Here is a 19181-nt window from a genome sequence, read left to right on the forward strand (position 1 = left end):
TGGAAATGCAGCATTTTGCTGCTCGCGTTCCTTTTATGAAGTAGTTGGCCTGAACACTTAGCCTCGTTTGGCTCATCTCGACTCTCAGCCTCTTTCTTTTGAATTTCTTAAATGAGCACGGTGCCATCTCGCTGTCATTTTGCCTTCCCTCTTGCTATTTACCCTATGTTCAGTGGACTAAAGGGGGGAAAGAAGCGGCGATATGCGGATGCTAATGGAGTGGTGCAGAAGACGGAGGGATGGATGGAAGATAAAGGAGGGGGTAATAGAAAATGAGCCAAGTACATTGTAATGGGAACAGGGACGGGAACAAGTTGGAGAGTGGGGACAGGACAGAAGAGATGGGATATGTGATCAGACATGAAGAGAAGATAATAGTGTCAGGGAAACCGGAATGACTTGAGATGTTGTTGCGAAGGTCTATGAATTATTCATGCAGATACAACAATGACTCAACAACAAAGCTGCCTTCACAAAACCGTGGAGGAGTGGTGACCTTGAGCTCAGCAATGCAGAGTCATAAGGAAGGAGGAAAAACACTTCAGCTGGCTCCACACGAGAACATACTGATGTGTGGGTAGTGCAGTCCACTTTTATCGCTGAGAATACTGAATGATCGCCTCCGAGCTGGTTTCAAGAATACCTATTCAAACCTAATTGTTTGCCAATTATTCTTTCTTGTTTCATTATGCCTGCAAAATGTAATTGTTGTAATTGTTTCTCCTGGCGCATGGCGAGGCCACGAAAACTAACTGATGACAATTATTTTAAGTCTAATACATTATCGAATATACCTTTCACAATACAACTACAGTATGGGAGCCCGGCAAACCTTTACCGGTCTGGTTATTGCTCAGCTCTGCTCAATTTTTTTCCTACTCCCCCAATAAGACCACCAAATCTTCCTCCTTCAAGACCAAAACCACTGCCATGACGAGAGTCACCCAGTCTCTCAATAAGCCTTCTGCTAGTGATCTTCACCATTGATGTTGCTGTTGCTTATCATATAATTACAACAATAATCATAATATATGATGGTCTTAATTCACAAAGACAATCCATGTAACAAAATAAATCTCTCACACATACATCTCTTAAAGGTTTTGCCAGAGTAATCCGGCTCATTAGTGGACATATCAAATAAAATGTAAACAATTCCTTAACTGCTTGAAATTCAACGTAACCTAATCACAGTCAGGTCAAAAAAATGTGATCATTTTCTGATGGTGAGCAACACTCATCGATCTTGCAAAAATATGGACTACAGCACTTCATTTTATTCATTGAAAAGTCTTACCAAATCATTTACATAATAAAAGCAATGGTCTATTAGGTCTAATATGTGGCCATTTTTTTTCCACCACGGCTACCTGTAGTCCTACTTTTTCTCACCAGCATCTTAGACCCAACTCCACTGAATAATCTGCTCTGCACCATCATATTCTTTCCTTCTTTCTTTATAACATTCCCATCGCTACCTTGCTATATTGGCAAGTTGCTGAAAAGTGAAATTGAGATGAGTCAGATCTCAGCGAAAAGGACAAATACAAAGGGGTGGTGGGTTGAAGCGGATCAAGGGTTGTTACTGTGCTGCTTTGTTGGTTGCACAACAACAAGCAACTGTCCAATGAAGCACAAACACGTTGCAGCCTGCAGACGTACTTTTTTTTTGTTGTGCCTGACACAGTACGACTCTGCTGGAGTGCACTCCACCAGCCGTGTATGCTGCAGCCACTTGTGATTGGTGCTCGTGTGGCCGGTGTGTGTGTGGGTGTGCATACATGTGTCATCAAAAAGGTAGGATAGTGTAATAGAAAATGTCCTTTTTTTTTTAATTCACAAATGACTTCAGTTTGTCTGATCAAGAACAATAGCGAAAGGTTGATGTATGAAACCAACTGTATGCGTTTCTCCATTGAGACCCTCCCCCTTAAATCCAGTCATACTCTTTTCTCTCTGATCAAATGTCTGTGACTTGTATTTCGGTCATATAGGAAGGTACAAAAAAATCATTTGAAGCCTCCTCTTGGCCAGACATCCATAATGCTGCATGTCTCCATTCAGATTTGACACCTTTTTCAAGTATTTGATATTCTCTCTTTCCGAATGAGCATATTCCGCCCCTCCCACCAGCACCACCACCCCCCACAATACCGAAGCTATGAAATTAATAAATGGCATCTAAGAAAAGTCAGTGAAAATGCTTCTGAATAGAACCGAAAATCCAAGCTGTGTCTTTTGAAACTATCCCCTACATCAGGGGTGTCAAACTCATTTTTGTCGCGGGCCACATTGTAGTTATGGTTTCCCTTGGAGGGCCGCAATGAATTTTGGGAAACCATATAAATGTTTAATCACCTCCGCATATTACATACACAGCGCTCAACAAATTGATGGATAACTAGTTTTAAAACCAGAAGTCAAGAATAATGACTGTTATTGTGGATTACATACGACAATTTGAAATTTTGGTTCAGACTTTAGCAAGCATCATGGAACTTGATATGCTTGATCTGCCTTCGCGGGCCACATAAAATGATGTGACGGGGCAGATCTGGCCCACGGGCCTTGACTTTGACACCTGTGCCCTACATAAAGCTCAACCAGCGGACATGGTTGGTGGATGGTCCCTTTATGAAGACTTTTACTAGCCTGACACTGAACACAAGTGAGGCCACTTGATTGTCGAGACATGTCACTTTAAAACTAATCAAATTAAGTGGCAACACTGAGACGAAACAAATGGCAATGTCTCCCAAGCTGACATTAACTATAGCAACTATCAGCAAGAGGTGATTTTCATACAGGTCAGCCTGCCAGACACCTCACGAGAACGTTATCATCAGTGTAGCTTAAACCAAGGCCTCCTAAAGGCCCTGCTGGTTTATGAGGAGAATAGACCAATGAGGGGACGCTCTTTCTTAGAGGAATTCAGTGATGGCCTCATGAACATGCGAGACTGCCTTTATTCAAATAATGCACTGGGGAGTCGATCTACCGCCAAGTTCTTCAGCGGTGTTTCGTGCAAGAATAAGCCTGGTGGCGCACCTCACAGTCCTGTCAACTCAGAAGGAGATTCTCTTTGACACTCCAATAACACCTCAGGATGTCTTTGGCACAGCTGTCATGTCAATGCAAAAGATGTGTGAGGACAAAGAGGAGGAGGATCAAGCCCTGAAGGTGTGTTCACCAAGAAAGTCATCCATCATCTCCCCTTTCAGCTCAACTCAAAACTTTCCACTGGGTTGTGGTCTATCCACCTCTGAACCGTTGGTATCTACACACTGCTCAAAGGCATCCATCTCCTCGGGCAAATCTTACCCACCTCCTAGTACACGCTGCACCATTAGGCATTCAAAAAAATCAAATTCATTAGTTGTTCATGAAACCAGAATGTTTTCAGTCAACAGCAAAATAACGAAATTGGCTTCCCTGTTCAAACTGGAGGTTCGTGTCTGCCTGCATTTGAGATTAAGCGGTTTAAGAACTGTAAACACGAGCGGGATAAAAACTCACCTTTGCAGAATCCAGCGCAGTGATTACCCAGACACAGTGAGCATTGTTCTCATACTGCACAGGGTAGTTAGGAGATGTTATGATCCCTCTGGGCCCCCGTAAGTTGCTACCACACGTACGGGCTACAGGCAAAAGACAGTAAACAGACAGTCACTGAAAAGAAAATTCAGAATGTAATCCACAGAGGCGGCATGCTAGAAATTGGAAATGTTCTCATAAAGTTACTTGCTTTCAGTGCGGCCACTGAATATGAACATTTTGAATTGTAACAATTAAGAATAGTGTACGCATAAACTGAGATTGGTCAATCATAGCAAATGATCAAATCATGTACTAATTTTACCAGATGTCAAATACTATTCAGAGGTGGAACAAAGACATGGATAATAATATTATCAGAAATAGTAGCAATAATGATAATAACAATCACTGAAATTGACAACATGCCAAAGATAAACGACAGGATCAACATTTGTTTTGACAGCGTGCAATCAAGAAAACAAACATTGCACTCTTATAGCTGAATAAAACAATGTCCATTCACAGCACTCATTTTGTTAATGTGAATTGAATATTCGACCAAACAAGACTATTTACAGTTGCTGTCATTTGAGCCAGTTTTTGCCTTAGTGTGCCCAAATGGTCACAATACAGGTTCAGGCAGTTGCATTTAAAAAGGAAAAAAATAATCTTTTTAATAGACAGCTTAAGAGACATTCATCAGTGAAAAAAAAAAGTGAAAGAAAAAAAAAAGGTAAGAGGAAGTGACTGATGTAGGAAGGGCAAAAAGGTTAGAAAGAGACAGAAAAAAGACTGAAAGAGAGGAAGACTTGAGGATGACTGCTCTGCCTGTTAATTAGAAAAAGAGAGCTGAAACACACTGTGGTGTATGCACACACACACACACACACACACACACACACACACACACGCGTTAATGGCTATTCATTCCCACAGATCAGCTTCTAATTAACAGTTAGGTCTCAGAGGAGAATAGGGAAAGCTCATGGGCTTGAGTCCCTGGAGAGCGCCAACACCAGACCAGACACACTCAGTGGAGCAGTTACAGTACTTATTATTTTTTTTTTTTTTTGTGCTTGTGTCTGCTCATCAGCGCACACAAAACATCCTGACTTGAAAGTTCGAGAGACAATCCATCCCAGTTGACAAAACAAGCCAATTAATCACAGAATGTGTTCATGCGCTGATTGGTTCAAGAAGAGCGGATAGGGTGGGTCTCAGTGTCAATACAAACTTTGCGGAGGGAGGCCGCAGTCCAATTCCCATTTGCAACTTATGTCATTCATGCCGGTGTCAGGAAAATGAACACTGCGATGAGCACATGCAGTGTACCATCGAATGAGATACAAAACTAGACCTGGATTACAAATGTGGCCCAATAAAAAAAACAATATAACAATGTTGGTGGGAATTTGGCCAAGACAGCTGGTGTAACATAAATTAAAAGTTTAGAATGGTGCTTTTGAAGCGAGAAAAAAAAAAAAACATTCTGTATCCATCTATCTGCCCACAACTCATTCGCCTTCCAGCTCTTTGTCTCCTCCTTGACAAGAGTGGCCGGTATCATGAGGATGGGCGAGTCTCTGCAGCCACATACTGACTTCTAGACACAAACCAGACCCACAAACACAGACAGTGTAATACAATGTGACAGGAATCTTACAGTATGTGTCTGAGCTCAGGGACGGCCTGTCCGTCAAATGTACCCGCACACACACACACACACACACACACACACATGCACACACACACATGCACACACACACACACACACACACACACACACACACACACACACACACACACACACACACACACACACACACACAACACACACACACACACACACACACACACACACACACCTTGAGGCAAAGACTGCTGCAGAGGTGTGTGACACCATCCTTTGGACACATGCTGTCAATGTAGGCGTGTGTATCTTTGTGTTTGTGTGTGTGTGTGTGTGTGCGTGTAATTTGGTTTGTGTATGCCAGCTGTCTGCCTTTCCAATGTGGAGCAATAAAGGCAACAGGGTATTGTCAGTCAGTGCATGGGCAGTGAGAGCCCCTGCATCATTGCTTTGGCACTCACACAGCAACCAGTGGTGCAATCATCAACACAACACCAAATGTAAATGACATCATGTCTCTATGACACTGGCAGAGAATAATACGGCAATGTCAGTCTCAAAAAATAAAAAAATAAAATCATGTGTTTCTTCCAAATCCACTCCTTGTGTTAACACCTACGATGACTTTTCGTAAGGAAAGAGGTTTTAATAAAACAATAAAATGTACACTAGCTAAAACGTGATATACACTCACTGTTTGATTTCGTACATCTGCACATTGTAATTAATTTTATCAGAAAAGCTCTATCAAAAATGTAATTATATACATATGGTAGAAAGAAATGATCTGCTTTTAGTTATGCTGCCACAGGTAAAAAAAAAAAAAAAAAAAGGGTCCTGGTTTTTTTGTGGTTGTAGGTTGGAGTAGTGAACCGCCCTCATCGGGTGAGTATTTCTAAATATTGGACACCACTCGGTGGGATGAAGTTATAAAAGACACTGCAGATTGCAGCCACAGTCGTAAACAGCCTGGTTATCATTCTGTGAAAACCAAAAATGAACTGAAGCTGTCTGATAAGTGCACTTACACTCTACAAGAGTCATTCTTCGTAATATTTGTAGTTGCCAAGACAAATGGACAGCCGATATTCCATTTATTTGGTTTTATTACTCACTTCCTAGATCTTATTTCATTCTTTCAGTCAGTTTGCTTTTCGAACAAATTTCCCCATGGAGACCATCAATAAATTGATTCATCTTGGGGAAAATAAATGTCCTGATTTGTATCATCCAAACTGGCTGTGGAAAACATATTCAATCGTGTGACTGTGACGACACACACATCCAGTACAGTAAATGATGACGTCAATGAAGGTGTTATGGAGGTGACAGTTGCGAAATCTTACTTCTGCAGATGGGCCGATGGTCACTCCAAGCAGCCAGTGTGTCCGTCACTCTCTGACAAGTGATACTTTTGGATCCTTGAAGAACGTAGCTGTCGTCGCAACTGAACTGGACGCTGGAGCCGACTCTATTTTGGGAGACAAAACAGAAGCAGTGTCAAACACTGTCATGCTATCTTGTTGTACTTGCAAGCGGTGACGTGATGTATGTGCTGTGCGTTTGGTGATTTTTCTGTTAGTTCCAATTATTCTTTTTATAATAAATAAATCAATCATTTTTTGGGAGTATATATTCATTTGTTGTTTTAATTCTAAACTGGTGTGCTCTTGCCTGCTTTCCTTTTGCTGTCTCTTGTCTTCTCGGTTCTTATTTTAAGAGCCTGATACTTTTACCTCTTGTCTCTTGTCATTTTCTCAACTCACTAATGTTTTCGACATCCTGCTGTCTAACATGTGAGCGGGACGTTCAGCCATGTCAGCTCGAGTCCACATGACGTCTTGCCTGTAAAGCTCAATGTCTCTTCCCCGCTGAAAGGCGAGCGTTTAACCTCCTGGCCGAGCTTCTACACTAGCTCCTGGTTGTTCAGGGGCTCCACCCTGTTGTTACACACGCTTGTTGTGTACACATCTCTCTGTGAGCATGCAGAGTATACAAATTACATACAAGTACCGGCTGTGAAATTTGCTGCAACAAAAGACAAAGCTGTAGTAAATGCATTGTCGGTGAATGAAAACTGATTACAGTGTTTTTTTTTTTTCAAAATGTCTTCCCGACTCTCAGGTAATCCTCCAATTGTTTTTGATGCTGGTGCAATTTTTGAGCTCTTAAGTAGCTACTCTTATGAACACACAAATCATAACGTGGTCCAACAACTGTATGAACTAAGCTGTGTATTTTCAGTTACCAAACAGATTTTTTTTTCCTTTGCCTTGCCCCCGCCCCCTACGCAACCACACAAAAAATGTTTTTCTCCTGCGCTATATTCTCTCAGTTTCAGCTCCTCGGTGCTTAACAAGGGGAGAGAAGGACAAAAGCACGGCAAAGCAATATGTCCGCGCAGCCCTGACGTGAATGCAAACTTAAACTACATGCACACACGCTGGTAATGACCGTTCACAAGCGCAGAGATTCCAATAATAGTCTTAATACATTTGTTCAGCCATAGCAAATGTGCACGTGTGAATGCTCGACTGGATTTGTTTCGGAGCTGCGTCGGACCAAACGTTGCCGTGTGAACGGGGCTATAGTAACTAATGGCAATGAAGAACAGCAGGCGCGGGAGAATAAAGGATGATCATCATTTAAATGTTTTTCAGGCCAAAAAAAAAAAAAAATCCTTCCTTGAGTGTCTTGTAATTACAAGACAAGACTATTAGCTCCAGATGCCATGCTCGGAGGATAATTGCATCATACAAGAAGATCATGAATTGTCTCCTTTGCTGTTAGCTGACACACCATCGAGAGAGTGAGTCATCAAATGACTTTGTTTTTTTTTAGCCTTTCATGTTGCTCCAATCACCTTGTTCTGACACATTATTCCCTCTTGAGACAAAAAAAAAAAAATAGGAAGGGAGGCGGAAGGCAGCGAGGTAATGGCAGCATGTACGTGATGCACATCAGCCACCTTGGCTGTCTTATACCCTAAAAAAAAAGACTAAATCTATCGGGTTATTTTCATCACAGTGGCATAGTTTGTTATCATTTATAACTACTTGGAAATTCTACTTGGAACGACTTTACTTTGAAAATCTAACCCTACTTCGAAGCCCTATCCCTACTTTGGAACACTAATTTGAAAGCAATACCCTACTTTGAAACTCGAATCCTACATTGAAGGTCTACTTTGAAGTCCTAATTTGAAATCATACCCTGTTTTGTGAATCCTAGCCCTATTCTGAAACCTTAGTTCAAAACAAAAACCATACTTTGAAATTCTCACCGTACTTCGAAACCTGAGGTCACACATTCTCAAAGCAAAGAAAAAAAATCAGCAAAAATCTGCCTTTTTTGTCATTTTTTGTTTTGTGTTTGAATGTTATCTTTGTCTTATATTAATGTCATGTATGTATTAATTTGTGTAAAAAAAAAAAAAAAAGGAAAAATCGGCAAATGAAGTTAAAAGCGCTAATATCTGCAGATTAATCGATCGATCCTTAAAATAAACATTAATAAAGGTAATTGTAGCAAATTTGTTCTTTCAGAAGTGGCATCCCCTTGTGTGAAGGACAAATAGCTCTCAGTTTCAAAAAGGTTGGTGATCACTGCTATTTATAATCATACAGTATCTCTGGTTATGTTGGCTTGGCATACAAAATAACTTCCTGTAACACACCTTCGAGGATCATTTATCGCATTATGTATTTTGAACAGAAAATGCTCCCTGAGGATGATTGGAATAAAATGAAACGTGGACTCACTGGAAGGCGGATCCCATCCTCTTGCCATTCTCTGGGACTCCAGGATCTGGACACACATCTCCAGCCAGGCCACTTTGACTCACTGAGAAACAAAAATAGGAAGACTCCTATGTTAGACACCTTTTTAATTTCAGTTGTTTCGATGCATTGTATTCATTACTATTAACAAGAATGGAATGTAAACATGTTTGTGTGAAATGAAAACGTTTTTGGAATATTATTCTCGAACTAATGGCAGTTAACTGTCTGTAATCATTAAAAATGGTGACAAATAATCCCAACTAATATTTTCCAACTGTGTAAATCATGGTACTCCACCCTAAAAAACTTTTTTTATGTTGTATAATTGTCTCTGTCCAAATTGTAATAATAAATGATCGCAAGGACCTCTCGATTGTGATGCACGTGCGGTAGCTCCCACTTCACTGTGCTGCCTAGAAATGAACAAATCAACATGGAAAGCTATGAAACATTGAGAAAAAAAGCCAACATGACTTAGCAGTCAAAAGGCATGTCTTCATCTGCCAGAAGTCACGGTGAACATGCTGTGTTGGAAAGTATCTTAGTACATTCACGCGTATTTGAAATTCAAAATAAACCCCATCTTGTCGACCACAAAAGGAGGAGAAGAGTTTAGGTCCCCGGATAAAAGCAGAAGCTAAAGTAACCGTTATTGAATGTGACAGCATGAACAAATGTTTTTTCTTTTCTTTCTTTTTTTTAAGAGACATTTGACAAATCTTTGAAGGAAAACCACAGCTATTTCGAACACATCCGTAACGGCCCCAAATATTCATGCGACGGTGAGTCTGCAGGCACAATACCAATACCCTTAAAATGAATCCAGCCTTCCTCCTGTTCCAAGATTGACAAACGAGCTACTCCGAGGAGGTGAAGATCTGAGTGACGTGTTTTACTTTAGTGTATATTTGATAACATGACTACGAAACCAAGTGAAAAATAAATTACTGATCATCAAATAATTAATTATGTTTTGTTTAAATCATTCAATATGTGATGAGTTGGTGGAGAATTACTGGACACATAGTTTTTTCTGGGCAATGATGAATGAGCAAATGTTGTGGATGCGATAACCAACATAAATGATGTTTTGACAGTCTTCTTAAAGAAGGAGTTGAAAATTTTGAGTATGACCTGACACTCATAGCCCACATGGAGAAAATGACTTACCAATTATTTATTTATTTGTGTGTGTGTGTGTGTGTGTGTGTGTGTGTGTGTGTGTGTGTGTGTGTGTGTGTGTGTGTGTGTGTGTGTGTGTGTGTGTGTGTGTGTGTGTGTGTGCGTGCCTTCGCTGGTCCCACTTTGTATCTCTATTGTGATTTGTAATAAACCACGGTGCCCGTGGAAAAACAACCAATCAGAGGCACAAAGTGTGAATGACGAGGTGTCAGTCATTCTCGTGACTTCACGGGCACACTCTCAAAAGGAGCTCCACCTAAACACCACCTTTAAGTGACTTGGCAAGGCAGCATGATTTGCTTCATGCAATTTGCAAGTGGTCCAAAAATGACCATGACGTCAATGGAAGAACAAGAACGGCTATAATAACACGGCAGCGGTAATAATAGCAACGACAAAGGTAATGATGGAATGGAGGGGATGTTTTGTCTTTCCGTTTTCTTCTTAAACTGCCTTTCCTCGCTCCAACTTTAGCTGAAATGTAAACAGGGATACAGAAGTTTCAGGCGTCAAAGATGAATGGATGATTTTCTGGATTTGCGCGCTGTGGGTTGTGAGTGAATCGACAATTTGTATGCATGTTTGTGTGGGATATGATGCAAACAGAACAAGCTGTCTTGCAGCTCCCACCGCGGTTTTGATGTTCTTTCCAAAAACACACATCACACAAGCAAACACACGCATGCCGAAAACACACACACTCAGCCGCGTTCCTCTCATCCCTTTCATCCTCACTCATGTTCAAATGACATTCATTGGCATCTTTTACAAAGGCTCATTTGCCAAATATGGCTCATTCAAACAACATGAGATTGTAATAGAGAAAAAGCTGGGCCGGTGTCAAAAATTCTCGAATGGACTTAATCCCGCATTTGCACTTAAAAGACCATTTGCCATCGAAATGCAAGATTATGATGAGAAATGGCGTTTCCATATCTTCAAAGTGTCTTCACCAGACCTTTCATCTTGACAACTCAACTCTTCAGGAAATAATAGAAAGTGATTAATTTTCTCTTTGGTGTTCTTTTATGTGGGCAGCAACCTCACACCAGAATGTTTAAATCAACAAATTGCGCTCACCCTTCCATTTAACTTTGGACTAATTTACCTCGGATTCCGACTAACTGTTTAGTGAGCATGAGGAAGTGGGTGCAGTGACTCAATGAATATTGGGAAACATTGATCAGAAGAATCAGAAAGAGAGAGACATCATTGTTTTACTAAGAGGCAATGCTCTCATAGGTCTGACTTAATCCCACGCACACACAACATGATTCTATTAACATGCACTAATGGTCCTGAAGACCTGGACTCATCCCCACTCAAATTTCGAATTTCAGAATTCGAAATTTGGGACTCTCCAAATGCATAATGGGACTCATACTTTTCTGATCAGCAAGTCCATGGGACTCGCAAGGCTCAAACTGTAAAATTATCACTGGGTGGTAAGCCCCTGAGCAGTTTTAAGGGCTTGAGGCCACCGGGCTCAAGGGTATGCTGAGGGTACCAAGTAACCTTTGCAGCAACTAGTCTAACTTACTGAATTTTTGTTAGCACCCTATGACTCTCTGGTAGCTAACTCAAGGACCAAAATCAAGTCTTTGGAAATGGAATCGCTAATATAAAGGACACCAATACTAGTTGTCTAATATTCATTTCGGCCATCTGGTAGTTTAAGACGATGACATCATAGAAGTAGTCGTTCACTGTCGCACTGAAACAAGTGTGTCTGACCAATAAAGAGCATTCCAATGAGGTGTTACACAAAACTCTAAACATGAATGCACATAATTTTACAGTGTATTACACGCCACATATTTTGGGAAGCTTGGGTAATGGAAATGACATGAAAGTTCAACTCAGCATTATCTCGAGAACACTTTAACACCGACCACAGCTCTAACAAAGTGTCATAAAGAAAACATTAAAAAAAAAAAAATCCAACAATCAAATAAGGACAAAACAAAATATTGTTGCTATCCAAGATATACAAGAGGTCTTTTTACATTGTGATTTAGCATTCATGTTGTGTTGATGCTGTTAGTAGGTGAGAGAAAGGACGAAGATTGAAGTCCCCAAAACCCAGTATGAGGGATGATACATGTCAAGAGCGAGGTTGACATCTTGCGATCACGGTGTGCATGATGTCACTGTCATTCTCACGTCTGCTAAAAGTTGACTTTTGGTGCAAACAAACAACTACAGTTGTCTTAACAGCCGATAGTTCATCTGTTGCCAAGTAACACACAAACAGAATGATCGATTCAATTCTCTTGTCCAATTTTGCTCTGTCTCTCTCACTTCACTTTACTTCATTTTAAGCGGCAGTTCTCTTCCCTTTCCAGATCTCCTCTGGGATGCATTCGTTGCTGAATGGGTGTCGGCTGGCTTCACGTTGGACTCCTCACAGTCCAAGACCCGGCGCCGGCCTTCCTGTGTGGAGTTTGCATGTTCTCCCCGTGCCTGCGTGGGTTTTCTCCGGGTATTCCGGTTTCCTCCCACATTCCAAAAACAAGCATGGCAGGCTGATTGAACACTCCAAATTGTCCCTAGGTGTGAGTGTGAGCACGGATGGTCGTTCGACTCTGTGTGCCCTGCGACTGGCTGGCAACCGGTTCAGGGTGTCCCCCGCCTACTGCCCGAAGACAGCTGGGATAGGCTCCACCACCCCCCGTGACAATTGTGAAGATAAAGTGGATCGGAAAATGGATGGATGGATGTAAAATAAATTATAAAATAAGAAAGTAATGGAGCTATTGTTACTCCGTCAGCCAGCCCCAGGGCAGCTGTGGTTTACCGCCACTTGAGCTGATTGTGTGAGCGCTTGAACAATATATCCATTTTGAATCGTCTTTCACTCTCCAGAAAGGTCCTACATAAATCAGAAGCATTATTATTATTATTTTTTTTTTTTTATTAAGACTGTAAACACTCCAAAGCGGGTTAATATGATGCACAAGGAACATGAAACAATAACCCTCCCCAAAAATAAAAGTGATAAAGAACAAATTAGGGAGAAAATTAGTGGAACTGTTGCAAAAGGCTGCCAAGTCACAGGAGCCTCTTTCATTGTCGTCTGATTAGGTCTGATGAAAAGTCCTAGAAATAACATGTAGTGATTTAACCTGGCTACCCTGCTCATCTAATGTGGGATGGCACTCCAGAGATGGCTCGTGACGATCAATCAGGAAGAGCGTTGGAACACTGACACGGACGGGTGCTCTGCGGACGCAACAGATGTGGTGGGCCAGAGGTTTTGTGGGATGCCATTGAGTATTTATTGTCAGCGCAGAATAATTAGTCTGCTGAGTGTTAGTAACCGTAGTAATGTATATTTATGACACTTGTAGCTTCTTCATTGTATTCTGGGATCTTTCTTAGAACATTAAGTCAGCCCAACGGGGCTCGGGCTATTTTCAAACCACAATGATTGATGCTGAGGCTCATCCTTTGAATCGTATCATTTGTTGTCTTATGTCTTGAGATCAGTACAAATTCTCATTTAGCGATTGTCTGACTAAACTGTGCACTGTTCAAGTCAGTTGTGCATCACGGTTGGTTATGCCTTTCCTCTATTACTGTACCTCTTGTTCATTCATTGTGTGCACTGCAATGGCGGAAAATTGTATATCTTCAGGCCCCAGTAGCTTGGGGGGAAAAAAAAAGCTATAAACCTGTATGGCACTGTTAACCTCCGCCAAGACAAACTCTCCGATTTACCTCGAAAGATGGATGAAAGAAAACGTCGCAATGTTAACACTGATCCTGGATTAGCACTTTTGTCAAAAATCTTCATCGTCGCGCCCTGACCTCTTCACAACATTTCATCTGTATCAGCAGAGTAGTTTTGGCACAATCCTGACAAACGTTCAATGACAATGAGATATGTGTTACCTCCTTATAGGAGGTAACAATGATCGCAATAGACGAGCAAAGGAGAGAGTGAGGCGCGTGTGTGAAATGGTCTGAAATTGTTGCCGTTAAGAGCTCTTGAGCTGCACTTCAGGTTGCGACCAGATGAGAAGAGTCAGATCTTATGTGCACATTGTAGATTCTCTGGGTGCTTTTCATCCCGTTTTCCACCTCTTGTCTCTTTTTGATTGTATCATGCGCACGGATCAGTCAAGCTTCAGACTAATGTCAGTTGTCTGACATATGTTCATGGAACACACAAGCCACTTAGTCACCACATAAAAAAACAGATTCACACTGAAAGCAATATGCAATAAAGTAAACTAGATGGAAGAAAATACCTGGTTATTACCCCTACAGGAAATGAAAACTCAAGAAAAATATGGCCATGGTGGGCTCTCATTTACTGTCGTAACAGCTTCCACTCTTCTTGGAAGACTTTTTACACAAGTTTGGAATATGTCTGTCTGATTGTTTTATTAATTGTATTTAATTCCCTTCTTCCAAAAGTCCATCTGTGAGGTGAGAGGTCACAGATTCCCTACATTGTTCGGTGGGGTTGAGATTAGGGATCTCAAGGTCTGCAACAATAAAGCCATTAAAAAGCATGCCTTGATGGACTCTTTATGGAACGGAAGAGGCTCTTTATCCAAACTGCCCCTGCAAAATTATAAGCACAAAATGGTACAAAACATCTTGGAAAAGCGATGGATAATTGGCCATATTTATCGCACACTCTCTGCAGTAGAGAGGTGTTTAGTTTCTATCTAGACTGGTGACTCATAAATTTGGCTTGAAAGCGCATCATCTCCTTAAATCGCTGTAGTCACTCTCATAGGTAATGTCATCAATAATGAGCCCTGGAGTCATGTATTAACGCAACATTTTTCCCAAAATGTTTTCAACTTACTCTCATGCTCATATCCGACCATCCTCTATTGTGGGCGAAAGGCTGTTCGGGTCAGTTTGTCGGGTGATGAGTCATATGCACTCCATTCTACTGATGGCTAAAATTCACCAACATCATTCTATGCATCGATATAGTAATTATAAATTGCTGCAAACTTTGCTATACTGCTAAAATGTCACCGCACAGGAGTCATGCATTGTTCCCCAAAAATATTTGGCCTCTGTTTTGTAACGCTTTTATGGTGATCGTTTTCCCGTTGACCTCCGTGCACTATGTTTGAGTCACATCTAAGACCCCTTGACCCAGTGTGTGAGGCATTATTTATCCAGCTTTAGTCTCCATTACAACAGTGCTGCTATTTATTTTAATGAGCAGTGGTGCCGCAGTGAGCAATGTAATTTCTCAAAGCTTAAAGCATCCCTGGACAACACGTTGAATCATTAGCGCGCTCATTCTGTGGCGCCACATTATTACAGATAGCAAGCATGTTTTCTGCTGTGCATTTGTAATTTAGTCCAATGGTTACTTTGGGGGGTGTTTTAAAACACATGCAGGACACAGTGGAGATGGCTGTAGTTTTACTTAAATATCACGCAGAAATCCTCACAGAGCAATGTTCCGTGAGCTATGGAGCAATGCGTTTCTCAAGTCAGAAGGTTAACTGACTTTTCGCAGCTGTGCTGAGCTCGGCTGGTTTTAAACATTAGTATCATGTATATTTAAGAGACATCCGCAGCCACTTTACTCCAAGTCTCTTATACATCGCACCATGATAAATGTAGTCGATAGCCGAAGGGGAAACATGTAAAGAGAGTCATGACACAAGAGTGCGTGTGTGTAATCTGAACTCTTCACCAGGCATCAAAAGACTGATAAAAAAAAAAAAAAAAAAAAAAAGCACACACGCACATCCACTCGTAAGCACACACGCAAATGATAATTGCAGCAGCACATGCTTGACTGAGCATGTAAATAGGCCGATTTATTGACGAGAGTTTTATGATGAGGGCGAAAGCTAAGGATCACTTGTGGTAGGCGCTCGGCCTTCCTTGGAAAAGAAAAAAAAAGGATACAGTACATCACATGACCTGAATCCTGTTTCAACGTGTCCCTTAGCAGCAAGCCAATTCCATAGGATGGTGATTTAGAATTAAAATAACCAAAATAAGTCTAAATTACTGCCTTGCAATCATGAGAATGTTTACATTTGTCATCTTTTCACGTACACTTGTGGTGCCCTCCCTAAGTTAGGTATTAATTTTTTGAGAAAATCGCTCAGTGGATATGTTTGATTTGTCTTACAAAAAACTAAAATGTGATACCAGCGCTGTCGGGTGACACAACAAGCAACAGTTTGTTAGCTAGAGGACAGGCTTCATTGTGTTTATTGCCCCGTTCATTGAACTTTGCTGTTGAACTAAACACAAAATGGGGAACTGCACATTGTTGATTTAAAACAACCACAAAGCTTTGCCCCACGGCGGTCCGTTTAGCCTATTGCTAAGAAACAATGCAAAATGCCATAGACAGGCAAATGAATGTCATGTAGTATTGGAACACTTCAAGAAACAAAGGGTGGGGCAACATATGTAGACAGACAACATTACAAAACTTTATTTTATGATGTGCAAAAATGGCCATTATTGCAGTTTGCCGAGGCAGCTGTGAAACACTTTGTTGTTTCAATGTCTGTATTATGCTGCTCACAGGTGGCAAAGCCATGCACACCAGAAAGAGCAGTACAATGTCTGTTGAATTGAAAACAAAAAAGTGTCAAAAAGTCATTATTTACATTCTATTTGATGACGTAATTACTGTATGTAGTGCTATTTTTCTTCATAAAATACACATTACAATTTTTATTTTGTCTTTCTTTGGGAGGCGGGAATGGAGCAATCGTAATTGTAATGTAAACTACAAGCACAGTAATTAACATTGCTAAATAAGCATCACCGCTTTTGATGAAACATGACTACACATCAACAGTACTTTCAACATTATTAAACATATATTTGTAAAAACAGATGATTTGATACAGATTTTGCATCTAGAGCTGACCTAATGTGTCCTGCATTTACATCCAGAGTACTACAATACCAGCGGTTTGAAAGTTTGCTGAAAGAATGTAGAACTCTTATTTCGCTTATCTAGATTCTTTTCCTCTGACTTAGCTGCTTTGCTAGTCCGTCACTGCTCCCATTGGGTCATTATCACAAACAGCATCCAGGTCGTTTCCACAGAAAAAAAAGGCCTTAAAACCCCCCACTTTGCACCACCTGCAAAGCACAAAATGGCAAAAGAGACTTATTTATGGACAAGCTGGTGAACATTGTGGAGCAGGCCGAGGTCTGATATTTCCCCGAGGAGGTAATAGAGACCATAAATGCAACTTAGGGAAAGGCGGTATTGGACTTCCTTTCACTGGCTTAAAGGGAAACAGCTCCATTATGTTGCAACTGCTGGGTGCGTAAATAAGCCACTATTCGGTATCAAATGGTGTGTCAAAACAACAGTATTAATAGATTCCATACTTGTTGTGCGAATGAGGCAGGGGACACGTTTCCAACCGGTAGACACTGTAATCAATCTACAGTAGCTGTTTTCTTGCCCGGTGGAATATATGCATTTCAAACAGTTGAAAATGCACCTTATCAGAGTATAACACAAGCTCACATGCGATAATCGACGCTGTTCGTACAACAGTATTCTCTTCGAAGCTATATGTTTTTATTTTTCTTATGAAATACCGGATTGGTGTGCCACATGATTGTGTGTGTGGTTACTTACAGACTGCATTTTTGTGACTGGAGTCTTTATTGGGCATCATCTTCACTCCTCTGGACTTCAACTCTATAGCTTTCTTCACTGGAGGAATGAGAGGAGATGGAGCTCATTTTATTAGAGGAAACGCATTATTTAAAAAAAAAAAAAAAAAAAAAAAAAACTGTTCAAACTTTTTTTTTTGGCTGATAAACTTTGTCGAAAACGCGTTAAGGCTCCTGTCGGTGTGAAAACTCCAATAATCTGAACTAAATGCAAGCACGGCAACTCAAGCCTATGCTGACATGCATTTCATGTTTTCATGTGTGACTAACAGGGGAAGCCCTCATTTACATTTCACCTCACCACGAGATCACTCAATATATTGCCTGTTTTATTGTGCATGGTAAACATGCAAAGCACATCCCTATCCACTGCCCATACATTGTGAACGCGCTCTGTGCAGGGAATGCAGACTGCATTGTAAAGCGGTGACTGTCTTGTGCGACTAAAAGGGAACAAATAAAAATGATTCAAAACATGAGAGGCAAGATTGGTCTCCGTCAGTAAAATGTTGTTGATTGCCCTGTGTCTATTCATGCTTGGAATGACCATACTGTATGTGTCTACCATATCATAACATCATATGGATCACCTGAAGGTTTTTTTGTGTGAAACAATAAATAATTATGGTGCACAATAATACCTTAAATGACGATAAAACACACAGATGTTTTATATGCCCTCTTGCCTCATTGTGCATACTCCATACATAAGGGGGGGGGGGGCAGCGCAGCGACATATGGAGTGGAAGTGTCAGTGTTGAACATACCTTGGTACTGAGCACTAAATCCTTTCCTTCGGTGGTTGCTGTCTGAGGTGAAGTGTATCCGCAGCCAGTTCTTGCTTGATATAACTGGTGAAGGCAGGCTAGTACCAGTTAGCCTGAAAGTAAAGAAATACATTTTTTTTAATGAACTTGAGATTTATTTCCACCAGATTTTTGTTACGGGCTCAAGTTAAAAGACACATTGCTGCACAATCTGCAGTTTAAAGGAAGCATCTTTATCAACGTGAATGATTAACTGGAATCTCAAATGAAAGTAAGGAAGTGAGAAGCGAAACAATTAGCTGCAACTTTCATGAAGCTTGATGCATGGTCCCTATTAATACACATATAAAAATAGAAACCGATCTCAGTATGGTGCTACACCCCTGCAAACTCCAGCCAAAATAATAAACACGTGTTTAAGTTAATACGTCTCTGACAAGTATCGGAATTGATGATCTGCTGTACTGCCGTGCTTCCAAAGTTGGAAAAAATTAGGAAAACATAAGTAGTGAAATACTAAGTTGTGAAAAGTAATCAAAGCTCCCATCTTTCAAAACAGTAAGTCTTACATCAGCTTCAGCTACCCTCACATTTCCTTCCCAAAAGACAACACAGGCAGGGAAGGGGGTGGGTGGG

General features: G+C 40.9%; 1 protein-coding gene across 2 annotated transcripts in view; it reads right to left on the minus strand.

Moving 5' to 3' along the window:
• Positions 1–19181, minus strand: part of LOC109531522 (CUB and sushi domain-containing protein 1) — a 345015-nt gene that overhangs the window by 137211 nt on the left and 188623 nt on the right. For both annotated transcript variants that reach the window (XM_019895847.1, XM_019895846.1), the window contains exons 6-10: positions 18546–18658; positions 17741–17818; positions 8929–9010; positions 6514–6638; positions 3517–3638 (exon numbers count right to left, since the gene is read on the minus strand). In XM_019895847.1, the coding sequence (XP_019751406.1) occupies positions 3517–3638; positions 6514–6638; positions 8929–9010; positions 17741–17818; positions 18546–18658 (520 nt within the window). The remainder of the gene's footprint in view (positions 1–3516; positions 3639–6513; positions 6639–8928; positions 9011–17740; positions 17819–18545; positions 18659–19181) is intronic.

The sequence above is a fragment of the Hippocampus comes genome, unplaced genomic scaffold (genome assembly GCF_001891065.2).
Source record: "Hippocampus comes isolate QL1 unplaced genomic scaffold, H_comes_QL1_v1.1 scaffold80, whole genome shotgun sequence".
In the NCBI taxonomy this organism is placed as follows: domain Eukaryota; kingdom Metazoa; phylum Chordata; class Actinopteri; order Syngnathiformes; family Syngnathidae; genus Hippocampus; species Hippocampus comes.